This window comes from Lagenorhynchus albirostris, chromosome 8 (genome assembly GCF_949774975.1).
Source record: "Lagenorhynchus albirostris chromosome 8, mLagAlb1.1, whole genome shotgun sequence".
NCBI lineage: Eukaryota > Metazoa > Chordata > Mammalia > Artiodactyla > Delphinidae > Lagenorhynchus > Lagenorhynchus albirostris.
Window position 1 is genome coordinate 93,028,536 of NC_083102.1, and position 13,980 is coordinate 93,042,515.

At 34.1% G+C, this 13,980-nt stretch overlaps 1 protein-coding gene across 2 annotated transcripts in view; it reads left to right on the top strand.

Annotated features, from left to right (window-relative positions):
* SUGCT (succinyl-CoA:glutarate-CoA transferase) overlaps positions 1–13,980 on the top strand; it is a 684,774-nt gene that overhangs the window by 85,768 nt on the left and 585,026 nt on the right. For both annotated transcript variants that reach the window (XM_060156214.1, XM_060156215.1), the window contains one exon: positions 5,851–5,994. In XM_060156214.1, the coding sequence (XP_060012197.1) occupies positions 5,851–5,994 (144 nt within the window). The remainder of the gene's footprint in view (positions 1–5,850; positions 5,995–13,980) is intronic.

A 13,980-nucleotide genomic window follows, 5' to 3' on the forward strand; every position in this document is an offset into this window, starting at 1 on the left:
TCACTTTCTTATTCCTCTGGCATGCTGACAATTCTTAGATGACAGGAATATGATAATGAGGGATTTCCAAAGTATGAGCATAGTCATCTCTGAATTACAATAGAATACAAATGGTACATCTTCTTTAATTATTGCTACCAAGCAGCCTTGAATGAAATGTAACTTCTAGAGTTCCCACTAAATACATGTTCTTTAGCAGGCCTTTAAAAAGATTTTTAAAATTTATTTATTTCTATTTTTCTGCTTTAATTACCAGCATTATAATGGTATTTAAAAAATAAAACAGCTTTATGGAGATATAATTCATATACCGTATAATTCACCCATTTAAAGTGTACAATTCAGTGTTTTTTAGTATATTCACAGAGGTGTGCAATCAACTTCAGAACTTTTTCATCATCCCCAGAAGAAACCCCAGGCCCATTAACAGTACTCCCTATTCCTACTTGCCCCCAGCCCACAGTTCTACTTTTTCTCTCTGTGGTTTTGCCTATTATGGATGTTTCATAAAAATGATATCATATAATATGTGGCATTTTGTGACTGATTTCTTTCTCTTAGCATACTGTTTTCAGAATTCTTCCATGTTGTAGTATGTATTAGTACTTCGTTTTTATTGCCTGAAATATCCTGTCATCTGGCTGTACCACACTTTATTTATCCATTTACCAGTTGATGGACATTTGGGTTTCTTCCACTCTTAGGATATTGTGAATAATGCTGCTATGGAAATTTGTGCATATGTTTCTTGGGAGAACATATGTTTTCATACTCTTGGGTATATACCTAGAAGTGAAGTTGCTGGGTCATATGGTAACTCTATATCTAAGTTTTTGAGGAACTGCCAGTCTTTTTCCACAGTGACTACACCATTTACAATCCTACTAGTGGCATATGAGTTTCGATTTTTTTCACATCCCTGCTAACACTTGTTATTATTTCTCTTTTTCATGATAGCCATTCTAGTGGGTGTGATGTGGTATCGTTGTGGTTTTGATTTGCATTTCCCCGGTGACTAATGATGTTGAGCATCTTTCAATGTGCTTATTAGCCATTGGTATTTCTTCTTTGGAGAAATGTGTATTTAAACCCTCTGCTTATTTTTTAATTGGGTTGTCTTTATTGTTTTGAGTTATAAGCACATTGTGGTTTTCATTTGCATTTCCCTGATGGCTAATGATGCTGAACATCTTTTCATATGCTTAATGACCATTTGTAGATCTTCTTTGGAGAAATGTCTATTCAATTCTTTGCCCATTTAAAAAATGGTTATTTGTCTTCTTATTGAGTTGTAGTATTTTTTATAAATTCTGTTTATAAGTTCCTTATCAGATATGTGATTTGCAAAAACTTGCTCCCATTTTTTATCTATTCATTTCCTTGATCATTTACTTTGAAACACATGTGATTTTTATTTTCATGATGTACAATTTATCTTTTTTCTTTTGCTGCTATTAGGTGCCATATCTAAGAAATCAATGCCAAATTGAAGATCATGAGGATTTACTCCTATATTTTCTTTTGTTTTATAGTTTTAGCTCTTATGTTTAGGTCTATGGTCCATTTAGAGTTAATTTTGTATATAGTGTGAGGAGGGAGTCCAGCTTCATTCTTTTGCATTCTTTTCACCAATTTTTGAGGACTATTCCTTCCCCATTGAATTATCTTGGTATGCTTGTCAAAAATGAATTGAAGGTGAGAATTTCTGTGGTCTGTATATCTGCCTTGTGCCATCCATGCTGCCTTGTTTGCAGTAGCTTTGTAGTAAGTTTTAAAATTGGGCAGTATGTGTCCACCTTTGTTCTTCTTTTTCTAGATTGTTTTGGCTATTCTTTGTCCCTGGAGTTACCATATGAATTTTAGGATCAGATTTTATTTCTGCAAAAAAGGCACCTAGGATTTCAGTAGGTGAAACTGTACTGAATCTGTAGATCAGTTTGGGAGTATTGCAGTATTAACAATTTTAAGTCATGACAATGGGATGTCTTTCCATTTATTTAGATCTTCTGTGATTTCTTTCAACAATATTTTGTAGTTTTCAGAGTTTAAGTTTATACTTCTTTTGTTAAATTTATTCCTAAGTACTTTATTCTTCTTGATGCTGTTGTAAACGAAATTGCTTCTTAATTTCATTTTTGGTTTATTTGTTGTTATAGTGTAGAAATAAGATTGATTTTTGTATAATGCCTTGTATCTTGCAAACTTGCTGAACTCACTTATTAGTTCTAACAGATTTTTTGGTGGATTTCCTGTATACAAAATTATGTCACCTGCAAATAAAGGTAGTTTTATTTATTTCTTTCCAGCCTTTTATTTCTTTTTCTTTCCTAATTATACTGGTTAAAACCTCCAGTATAATGTTTAATTGGAGTGATGAGAGCAGACATCCTTGTCTTGTTCCTAATGGGGCCAAGCATTCAGTCTTTCACCTTTAACTATGAGGTTAGCTGTTTTTTTTTTTTTTTTCCCACATTTGCCTTTTATGAGATTGAAGAATTTCACTTCTATTCCTAGTGTGTTGGTGTTGAGTATTTTATCATGAAGGGTGTTGAGTTTTATCATATGCTTATGTTGATTGATATTCAAGTGTTAAACCAACCTTCCATTCCTGAGAAAAATCCTGATGTGTCATGGTGTATAATCATTTTTATATGTTGCTGGATTCAGTTTGTTAGCATTTTGTTGGGATTTTTTGGTGTGTGTTCACATTCATCAGAGATGTTGGTCTACAGCTTTATTTTCCTTTGATGTTTCTGTGTGGCTTGACCTCAGTTTTTACTGGTCTTATAGAATGAGTAGAGAAGTGTTTCCTCTCTTCCGGGTTTCAGAAGTATTTGTAAAGAGGTGGAATTCACTAGCAAAGCTAAAGAAAGCTTTTTGTTGTTGTTGTTGTAAGTTCAATTACTAATTCAATTTCTCTCGTTGTTATATGTCTGTTCAGTTTTTCTATTTATTCTTTAGTCAGTTTCAGTAGTTTATGTCTTTTTAGGAATTTGTCCATTTCATCTAGATTATCAAAGTTGTTGGTATACAATTTTTCATTGTATTCCCATGTAATACTTTTTATTTCTGCAAGGTTGTTAGTGATGTTCCTTCTTTCACTCCTGATGTTAGTAATTTGAATGCTTCTCTTTTCATTTTCCTGGACAGTTCAGTTAAAAGTTGGTCAGTTTTACTGATCTTTTCAAAGAGCCAACTTTTTGTTTTGTTGATTTTCTCTATTGGAATTCTATTCTGTATTTCATTATTTTTTGCTCCAATATGTATTTCCTTCCTTTTGCTTGCTTTGGGTTTAGTTTACTCTTCTTGTTTTCAATGTCTTAAGGTGGAAGGCTAGGTAATTGATTTGAGATCTAAGTTCTTTTTTAATATAGGTATTTACAGTTGTAAATTTCTCTCAAACACTGCTTTAGCTGCATCCATAAATATTGGTATGTTGTGCCCTTATTTTCATTCATCTTGAAGTATTTTCTAATTTCTTATTAATTTCCTCTGTTACTCATTGGTGTTTTGGGAGTAACGTTGTTTACTGTCCACTTATTTTTGAGTTTCTCAGATATGCCCGTTATTGATTCTAATTTCATTTCATTGTGATCTGAGAATATATTTTGTATGAACTCACTCATTTAAAATTTATTTTAGCTTGTTTTCTGGCCTAGGATATGGTCTGTCCTAGAGAATGTTCCATGTGCACTTGAGAATGTGCATTTTATATCTATTAGGTATACTTCGTTTATGGTGTTGTTTAAATTTTTTATTTCTTTTTTGATCCTCTATCTAGTTGTGCTGCTCACTATTCATATTTCAGTATTGACATCCTTACTGTTATTCATGAAGGGTTTATTTCTCCCTTCAAATCTGTCACTTTTGCTTTTTGTATTTTGGTGGTTCAATTTTTGGGTGCATGTATGATTTTAATTGTTATATCTTCCTGATGCATTGACCCTTTTCCATTATAAAATCTCTCTCTTTTTCTCTAGAGCTTTTTTTGTTTTAAGTTTATTTGTCTGCTATTAGTATAGCCACTCCAGCATTCTTATGGCTGCTGTTTGCATGATATATCCTTTCTCATGCTTTTATTTTCAGCCTATTTATATCTTTGAATCTAAAGTGTGTTAGCAAGCCTCTTTAAATTAGTATTTCACTAAACTTATTTGGCACAAATGGTCATTTTTAACAGTGACAATGTTGTCTCTAATGTATGGATGACAATATTTAGTTAATGTTCATACATATCATGCTATTATTCTGGATAATGTATTGATATTTTTAGAATATTGGGTATAGTCTCCATTTTTCAGGAGACTTAAAATGTAATATAAAGGATTTATTATATGATTTGTTCCTACTGCTCTGAGAAGTATAGAAAACTTCTCAAGAAATGTGATTATATTAATATTATAGTAAGAAAGCAGGTGATGTCTATAAACTTAAATTTGAACTTACCTCTCACTTTTAATACATTAAATAATCTTAAATCCAAATGACGGTATTAATTTTAAATTTATGGATTCATGCCACTACAAGTTTTTCCAATAATAATAGTTAGAAGGCCCCCAGAAGTTTCCAATTTTTATGGCAATATCTTCCTTGAAATTGTGTTGAAAAGCAGGGAAAAATAGTTTAGTCGCTATATAGTCTCACTTGCTTTAAACAAATTTAGCTGTCTTGTAAGATGATTAACATAGTTTATGTATGGGCTTCAGAAAAGGCAAAATTAGCTTCTGAAAATGACTGAACAACAGCTGGAATTAATGAATAAGGAAGTGAATGAATGAATAAATCAACTAGGTGAAATACAGGTTTTTTTAGGCATTATGTGCAATGAAAGACTTGGCAGAATTCAAGGTAGTGAAAAATAGGAACTCTCTGATACAACAATGATTAATAATAATGTTGACAAATAATTTGATAGCTAATTTTTATAGGGCACTTACTGTTTGCCTGGTACTGTTCTAATATCTTTACATATGGGTCAAGGAAGGATTGGATTGTCAATAAGACCAACATGAATCGGTATCAAGCTTTACTTGTAATTTTAAGGATTCAAGCAATAAAAAGGCACAGGAGAAGCAGAAGGAGCTCCTGGACATTGAGATAGGCCCCCAGTGCCTTTTTTCTCACAATAACAAAATTCTCAACCCCAGAGCAGTAGATAAGATCTCAAATGGAGTACATGGTTCACCTCATATTACACGAAACTGATGGACTATTGGAACATTTCCATTTTATATCCAGATAGTTGCATAGCTCATGCCTTATGCCCCATAAATCTATAGATACTAGGTTTCTTTACCGTAGTAATTCTAAAGCAGGAGTATCCTGCTAAAAGCCTTTTATATATAAATTCTTTTTTTTTTTTTTAAAGCAAATACCATTAGTGTATTTGCCAGTTATTAGCATGCTTATAAGGAGATTAGACCAGGTCTTCTGCCCTCTTCTTTCCTGGGAGAACCTCCTAACCCAACAAGAAAAAAAATACTTCTTTAACTCTTTCCTCTCCAACAGATTAACTCATTTAAATTCAAATTCACTTATTCACTTTTTTTGGTATAAATAATGTAAAATATATTAAGAAGGAACTTTAGACATGTTTTTAAAAGTCTTTTATTTCATTTGGTTTGGTTTAGTTTTGTTGGTAGGGGGTGGATTCAGAAAAATAATAAATATACAGCAAATGTAAACATATCCTTACCACCAACAGCAATTTGTTGTACTTCTTGTGTGTGTATGTATGTGTGCACATGATATACAATTCTTTCTTTTATTTGACCTTAGGATATTTGTGAACTCATATGATGTTTTTAATTTTCAGTTTCTCTGTTTTTCTCAACCTAACCCTCAAATCAGGATGGAGATCCAGTTCGTCCAGGAGTGGCCATGACTGATCTTGCCACTGGCCTTTATGCTTATGGAGCCATTATGGCTGGATTGATACAAAGATATAAAACCGGAAAAGGACTGTTCATTGATTGTAACCTACTGTCATCCCAGGTACCAATCCAAATAACATTTTAGATAGTGGCATAAAAACATGTATCTGTGTTACACTTTTTCATATCAAATCCTGTGGTCACATGTGCAAAAACAAAAAACAAAACAACAGAATTTCCCCCACCCCCCCAAAAAACCAGAACAACAGCAAAAGCTGTTCTGTTTTGGTGTCCTTGATATTGTCTTATTAAAATAAATGGACCACGAAGATTTTGTTATAATGTAGACATTGCTGTTGAACCAGAATTTTAAAGACTGTTTTTTGTTTTTTTTTTTTTTGTGGTATGCGGGCCTCTCACTGCTGTGGCCTCTCCCGTTGTGGAGCACAGTCTCCGGACGCGCGGGCTCAGCGGCCATGGCTCACGGGCCCAGCCGCTCCGTGGCATGTGGGATCTTCCCGGACCGGGGCACGAACCCGTGTCCCCTGCATTGGCAGGCGGACTTCCAACCACTGCGTCACCAGGGAAGCCCTAAAGACTGTTTTTATTAGAATAGGTCTATTACTGTTTTTGAGACAGGAGTACAGTTGTTTCTATTTCATGTCATGCGAGCTCTGTAACTTCTTTTTACCAGAGTTTATTCATCTTTTTTGTGCTATGGACCCTTTGGGTAATCTGGTGAAGTCTGTGAACCTTTCCTCAGAATTATGTTTTTAAATACATAGAATAAGATACTTAGGATTACAGAGGGAGGTAATTATATTGAGATGTAGTTATTTCAATGTAAAAACCAATTTTGTGTTATAATAGTACATATGATGTTTTATTAATACATTAAAACAGGATATCTGTTAGTGGATTCAGTAACTGTTGGAATTTTGAGGTAGTGTTGAGCATGAATGATATTTTGAGATATCTGCAACTATAAGGAAATATGTAGGATATTTACTGGTGATCAGGTCATACTTAGGTACTGCTAATACTCCTGTGGTTTGTTGTCTACATTCATAATTGAAAAAAATGCTAAATTTTAGTTAGAGGTTGATGAGAATAAAGATATAATTTTTTTTTCATTCAAGTTAATTACTTCCCCAAATTCTTACCATAAGCTCCAGATTAAGAACGCTTGGTTTAGATAGCTGTCAGGTATGTTTGCCTCCTTTTCACTGGATCAAACCTAGATGCTGTACCATATGTGGAAGTTGATTTTGAATAGGTAATTTTTCAAGGAGGGGAAAAAAAGAAAATATCTAACTTGTACAAGGAGACATTTTACTGTGGGAAAAATTACTTCATAGACAAAGACCTCAGTTGGGAATTTCAGATTTAAATGGCATACATGGGAAAATAGAAATCTTGGAACTCTGCTTTGGAGATTTTTTTCTTTTAGACAAAATTAAGGTAGTGCATAGAAGTAAAAAAACATTAATACGATTGAAAGTGAAATACTTTTTATGAGTTTTCAACACTAGCTTTGAGTCACAGTCAGGGTTTTAATGGTTATAATAAAAGGGTAAAAGAACTCTCTCCAAATGAATGATCTCTCTTCTTAACAGAGAAGCAGATGTCAGGTCTGGGAAGAAGCTGAGTTTTTTCCTTCCTCCCCTAATTTTATAGCTGTAAGGAACTCGAGGTAGGTTAAGTGATTGGGTAAGATTGCACATCCAGTAAATATGGAAGCCATGAAGATTTCATAGGTGTGTGACCTATGCAGTCACAGAAGGCACTAGGCTTAATTTAAATGCTCTGCTGTCACTGCCTTGAAATTCTTAATATTTTTTGAATGAGAGGCCCTGCATTTTTCATTTTGCACCAGTACTCACAAATTATGTAGCTGGTCCTGTATTTGGGGCTCTGCTTAGGTCTTCAGATCTCTACCCAGACTGCTTTGCTTATAATATGTCAATGATGAATTAATTAGCTTTGGAAAAAATTCTCTTGTAGAGTATTATAGAGTTGAATTCTCCTCTAGCACCTAACACAGTGATTCACAGTCTGGAGGTGTGTGGTTCCATGGGGGTGGGCATGGAGGTGGGTGGAATCACTGGTAGGGCTGTTTCAAAGTGAGGGTACAGTAAATGCAAACTCATGCACACTTTGGGTGTGTGTCTATATTTGTTGTTCATGTTGCTCCTTGAGGCTGTAAGTTCCATGTGTGCAGGAATAATGTTTGTTCTTGCTTATAGCGGTATCCTCAAAGCCCAGCCCAGTATTTGTCAAATAGCAGGTCTAACAATCTTTGGAGATCAATCAGAGAACCACTGTTACCAATGGGTATGCCTCATAACCCTTAAACTTGCTTAGGGAAAATTCGAAAAAAGTAGAAAATCATTGACTTAGGATAAGTCCTTGATAAACAACAAATGATGAAATGATTTGCTTTTGGCAAACATGGTAGCAGTGATTTAGCCTATTGTGCTGTAGCTAACCCAGTCAAAGGTAGCTAAAATTATTAGTGTATTTAAGGCTCATTAGCTACCTTTTTATAATTGGCATATAACATTATATTAGTTTCAGGTGTAAACATAATGATCCGGTATTTGTATGTATTGTGAAATGGTCACCTCAATAAGTCTAGTTAGCATCCATCACCGTATATAGTTATAAAAATTTTTTTTCTTGTGATAACTTTTAAGATCTACTCTTTTAGCAGCTATCAAATATGCAATATAGTGTTATTAACTATAGTCACCATGCTGTACATTACATCGCCATGACATTTATTGTATTATTGCAAGTTTATACCTTTTGACGCCCTTCACCCATTTTGCCCATGTCCTATCCCTCACCTCTGGCAACCACCAATCTGTTCTCTGTAGCTATGAATTTGGTATATTTTTTAAACAAAAATTTCAAAAAATTTTAGATTTTATATATAAGTGAGATCACATGGTACTTGTCTTTCTCTGTCTGACTTATTTCACTTAGCATACTGCCCTCAAGATCCATCTATGTTGTTGCAGATGATGAGATTTCCTTCTTTTTTATGAATGAATAATATTCCAGTGTATGTACATACCACATTTTCTCTATCTCTCCACCCATTGATGGACAATTACATTGTTTCTATATCTTGGCCATTGTCATTAACTACCTTTTAACAATAAAAATCTGTTATGCCTTATTTTAGAGCTTTGTACTTACACATCTACTATTTTATTTTGCTCTCATAATTATCATTGGAGGTACGTAGGTAGATCAGGTATTTCTATTCTCATTTTACTTATAAGAAAACTGAGGCTAAGAGAGGTTGACCTACTTGAGCAGCAGAGTCACAGCAAGACCTCTGGTTTCTGACGTCCTGAATCATTCTCTTTTCCCTGCTTAATGAAGGAAAAGCTTTGACATTGAGGGACAGGCAAGCTCCAAGCTTTCCTGTGGTGAAGCTAAAGGGGAGAAGGCAAATTGAGTAAGAGGCAGGGGAAGCAAAAGAGCACTCAGTAATAAGGAAACACATAGAAAGACTGCCCCCACCTCCCCAAAGCATGCCGAGAGCTACAGTAAGATAGTGCAACAAAGTGGGCTCTTCTGGGTCATTATCTAATCATGTTTAGATCCACTGAGTGAAAGCCATCATGGACTTTAACCTGATGGACAAGTGTTTTTATTGAAATATGAGAATTTTGAGAAAAAAGAGCATTTGGAGTCATAGGATGACTGGATTTTTTGTTTCAGCTCTAGTCCACTGAGCACTAACTGTATCCCAGGCTCTGTGCTAGGTAGCTTGGAGTGGGAGGTGACATAGCTGTTCAGAGTTTACTAGTAGAGGCAGCCAAGTTGTATGGGAGAGTTGGAGGTGATATATAGTTCCCTGTGGTTCCCTAACGGGGTTGCAGAATGTGGTTGGGCCTCATATATCATGCTTAGGAATCTGGATTTTAACTTTTTAAGGCTTCTGTTTATAAATTCTGTTAGGTGATGGTCTTTCAACCAAAGACTATGTCTCCTTGGATACTGCTACCATTGCCACATTCAAAATAACCTCTGAGCTGTGAACAGTGTTACAGAGTTTCAAAGGGCAGTGGTACAGGTAATAATTTATGCTGAAACCTTCCTGAAGTGCAACACAATGGGTGATAAAAGCCTTTTCGTTCTCTGAACCCACTGCAGCCTAAGCTCTGTTTTTCGTTGATTCTTTGCCTCTGCCCTATTCTTTGGCTCTGGACTCTCTCTTTTCTTCTCATGTGTGCTTCTCTAGCCTTGGGCATCTCTTTTCTCTGTCTTTTTTTTTTTTTTTGCTTGTCTTTCTTTCCTTTCCTGTTTTCATTCCTATTCTGTGCTTTCTCCTTGTCTCTCCCCTTTTCTCCATTCTTCATTGTGAAGAGCTAAAGTTTTAGCAATTCTTGTTCCAGATCTTACATCCTTCCACTGTACCACCCAGGAAAGTTTCTGAATTTTTCAGTAGTTCCCATGGAAGAGAAAGGAAGTGCCCTTTCCTAGAAGTCCCAGAACACAAGACTGTGACTGTTAAATGACTGGTTAAGTGAAATATTCCTGAACCAATTAATGAGTCCTGAAAGATAAACTATATTGATTGGCTTAAGCCATTCCGGATACAAGGGACAGGGTTAACTCCACCCAAACCACATGGCTTTGACTGGGGAGAGATGATTTCCTTGCAGAATGATGGAGTTATTTTTTGGCCAGAGGAAGGGGAAAAGGATGATAGGGAGCCAATCAACAGATGTTCACTATACTAACATACTGGGTTGTTTTGAAGTTCTAGTGCAACAAAGGATATGGCAAATTCTTTGTCTATTAGAAAGTATACTACTGATGAGTAGCATTAATTTTATTAGGTTATTGAAAAAATATTTCACAATGTTAGAAATATGCTGAGATTAAAAAGATGGTTATTGACATGATTTTATCATAATTATTATATCTTTTCATATTAGAGAAATCTTGACTAACTTCACTTAGTTTGTCAATTTAAGATAACATTTGTAGATTTTAGATCTAAAAACCAAACCACAAAATGATTAAAATCTGCTTTATGTAAATAGGAAGTGCTATTTCTAGATACTTTTCGAAGTAACGTAATAGGAAACTTCACCTTTTAAAAAATGTATTCATTTTCTTTTTTTTATATAAATGTTCACTTGCATTAAGCAGATAACATTTGAACTTAATTTCAGCTGCCTGGAAAATGACTGCCATTTCATGCAGTGGTAAAAAACATAGTTTTCTACTCATTTTGATTGCATTGCATAGGATGACAAATGAATGATTATAACATTCAGTATCAGTTGCTAAAAATGAAATTTTGTACCCCCTCTCTTAGAAGTGATCTAATGTACAATAGACAAATTGCACTTGATTTGAATAGTAGCTAATAATTAACTCAGAAATGATTGCCTCAACCACAACAAAACCATTTCATCGTAGAGACATGACAATTGTCGGGATGTGGTTTGTAGTGGGCACCAAATTTTTTGTAGTTTCAAGGCTATAAACTTTTAACCCTTGTCATAAAATTCTTTGATTTTTTTTTTCTTAGTCTTAATATGATTTAAAGTTGTCAACTGAAGATTGTCTAATGTCAGCATCTAAACAGTATTCTTTACATGATATTGGTAAATAACAAGGAAGTGGGTTTGGATGTGGTTCCAATTATTCTGTTGCTCTTATTCTTCTGTTGTGGCTTACAGAAATATCTTTTGAAAGTTTTAATATCCTTCCTGTACTTAATTGCAACCAGGCTCCCCTAATTACTACTACAATGAGTTAGGATTTTTTTAGCACCAAACTTCTATAATTATTTTCGCATATAGAATGTTTTGGAATTTTTTATTTCACCTTTTTTTCCTTGTTTGTAGATTGTTCATATTTAGGGTAGATGAGATTTTAACTCATTATTATAGCACATTTTTATGGATAAACTTTTGAATTCAAACAAGTATAATAATCTGATACTTTTGTGTCTTTTAGATACACCTGTGTTTTTGCTTTTCCTATTTAATCTATAACTTTAAAAATTTATTGAGTTATATTTTACATATCATAAAATTCATCCTATTTCAGGGGTGACCGTTTTAACAGTTTTTAGTGAATTTAGTGAATTTTGCAAACATCACCATAAATCAGATTTTGAAATACTTTATAGTCACCTCTGGTCTGGATCTTACCCATGAGGCTAGAATGCACCAGTTTTGACTGGGGAGGGATGTAAGGCTGGGCTGACTCAGAAGAATTCAAGGACTATTAAGATTTCTGTGAGCCCTAGAAAATTTTGCCTTTATGGGTCCTTTCCTCCATAAAAATGTTAAGAATTATATTTATAACTGCATTCATATAAAGATGAATATAACTAATTATTGTGTGTTTACTGGTATTACATATTCATTTTTTTCTTCAGATTTTAAAATAAATTAAAATTAAAACGTTTCTGTGTACTCCTAAAGTATTGTGGGCCTTAGGCACTCTACCTAATTAATAAGTCAGCTCCGGAAGAATTACCTTGAGAACAGTCTCAAATGTCCCAATCTGTGAGGAAAGACAATCCTGTATACAGGAAGGAAGTGGCGGCTGAAAGTTAAGATTATCCTGAAGGGTAAATAGAGGGTGGAAAGATGGAGAAGCAGCAGTCTGTGACCAAAGTTGAGAGACTGGAGTAGGGAGAGGGAAAAAAAAAAAAAAAAAAAAGGATAATATCAGAAAGTTGAAGAAATCTGGGAACTACAAATTTGCATTTGAATTTCCCTGAGGAGCCTAATGCATTCCTGTCTTGAAGGCTCATGCCAGCCTGACAGTCTTTAGTTACTTGTGGCCAATTTTTAATCCTCGTCTAACTTCAGTTCTTTAATTCTCTAAGGCTTCCCACTGCTCTATCAATTTAATTTCAGGGGATATATGAATATTAAAATTTAAATAATATTAAGATGAGTAAGTAGGTAGATAAAGACACACACAAAAAATGAAAAATCAGATGACTTCCAAAGAAAACTGCAAAGATTTTAGATAATCTATTATTTTCTGTTATTATTTTATACTATTGGTTGGATTGAATACAAGTTGACTGCATTACAAAACACGGTTCACTATTTTTTTTTTAAAGAAGATTCAGCAAAATATAAGTATTGAGAGGATGCTCTGGTTTTATATAACTGAAATCTTTAGTTATATTCGTGGACGTGTCATATTTTTATATGACATGAGCCATAATGAGGGAAACCAGGGGTTTTAACTTGTAATAATTGATAATTACTAGTGGGAGAATATCTCAAAGGAGAATAGAATAAAACCAGAAGACAAATTTCATTGTGATCTAATTTAATTCTCATTAGATACTTTAAAACAATTTGGTGCTTTCAAAATGTTCTGAAAAATAGAAACATAATTAAGATAAAGGTATAAAAGAAATAGGAGGAGAAAGAGCCATTGGTGTTGATGGATATTCCCCGAATTTAGATTTTGTCTTTGAAGGATCTTGTAGAATAGTGAACTTAACTGACTGTTCCTAAAGGTGGGTTTAACAGTCTTAGAATCACCTCTGTTCTCTATTACTAGAGTAGAACAGTTTGTTTTTGTTGCTAAGTTAATCACTTCCACCTCCATCTTGCTACTTTCTAGGGTCGGAAAATTTTATGTAGAATAAAATGTAGTAATTACATCCTTCTATATTTGCTAATTAATGGTGACTCTTTACCTGTCCTAAGTTATGGACCAACTGATTCCCAGTGGAATCTATTTGGCCCCAACTATTATGTCATCATTGCAGCTAAAGGATAAGTAAACCATTGCAGCAAGCATGGTGACTGAGATTTAATTTCCAGGGAAATCACTTTGGTTCTTCACAGAATGTGTATGAGGAATAATGCCGAATAATTTTTAATTTTTTCGTAGCCTAGAGTCATTATATACCACCAGTGTAAAATAAGATCTTGATTAGCTGAAGTGCTTAGAAATTTTGATATTCTGGTTGATTTCATTTTCTAGTTAACTGAGGGCTAAAAGGAAACTGCTTTGGTTTCCGCCATTTTTATATGCTTAGTTTACTTTTCCATTATGGTAAATGCCATATACTAAATATATTTTCACTTTAAAG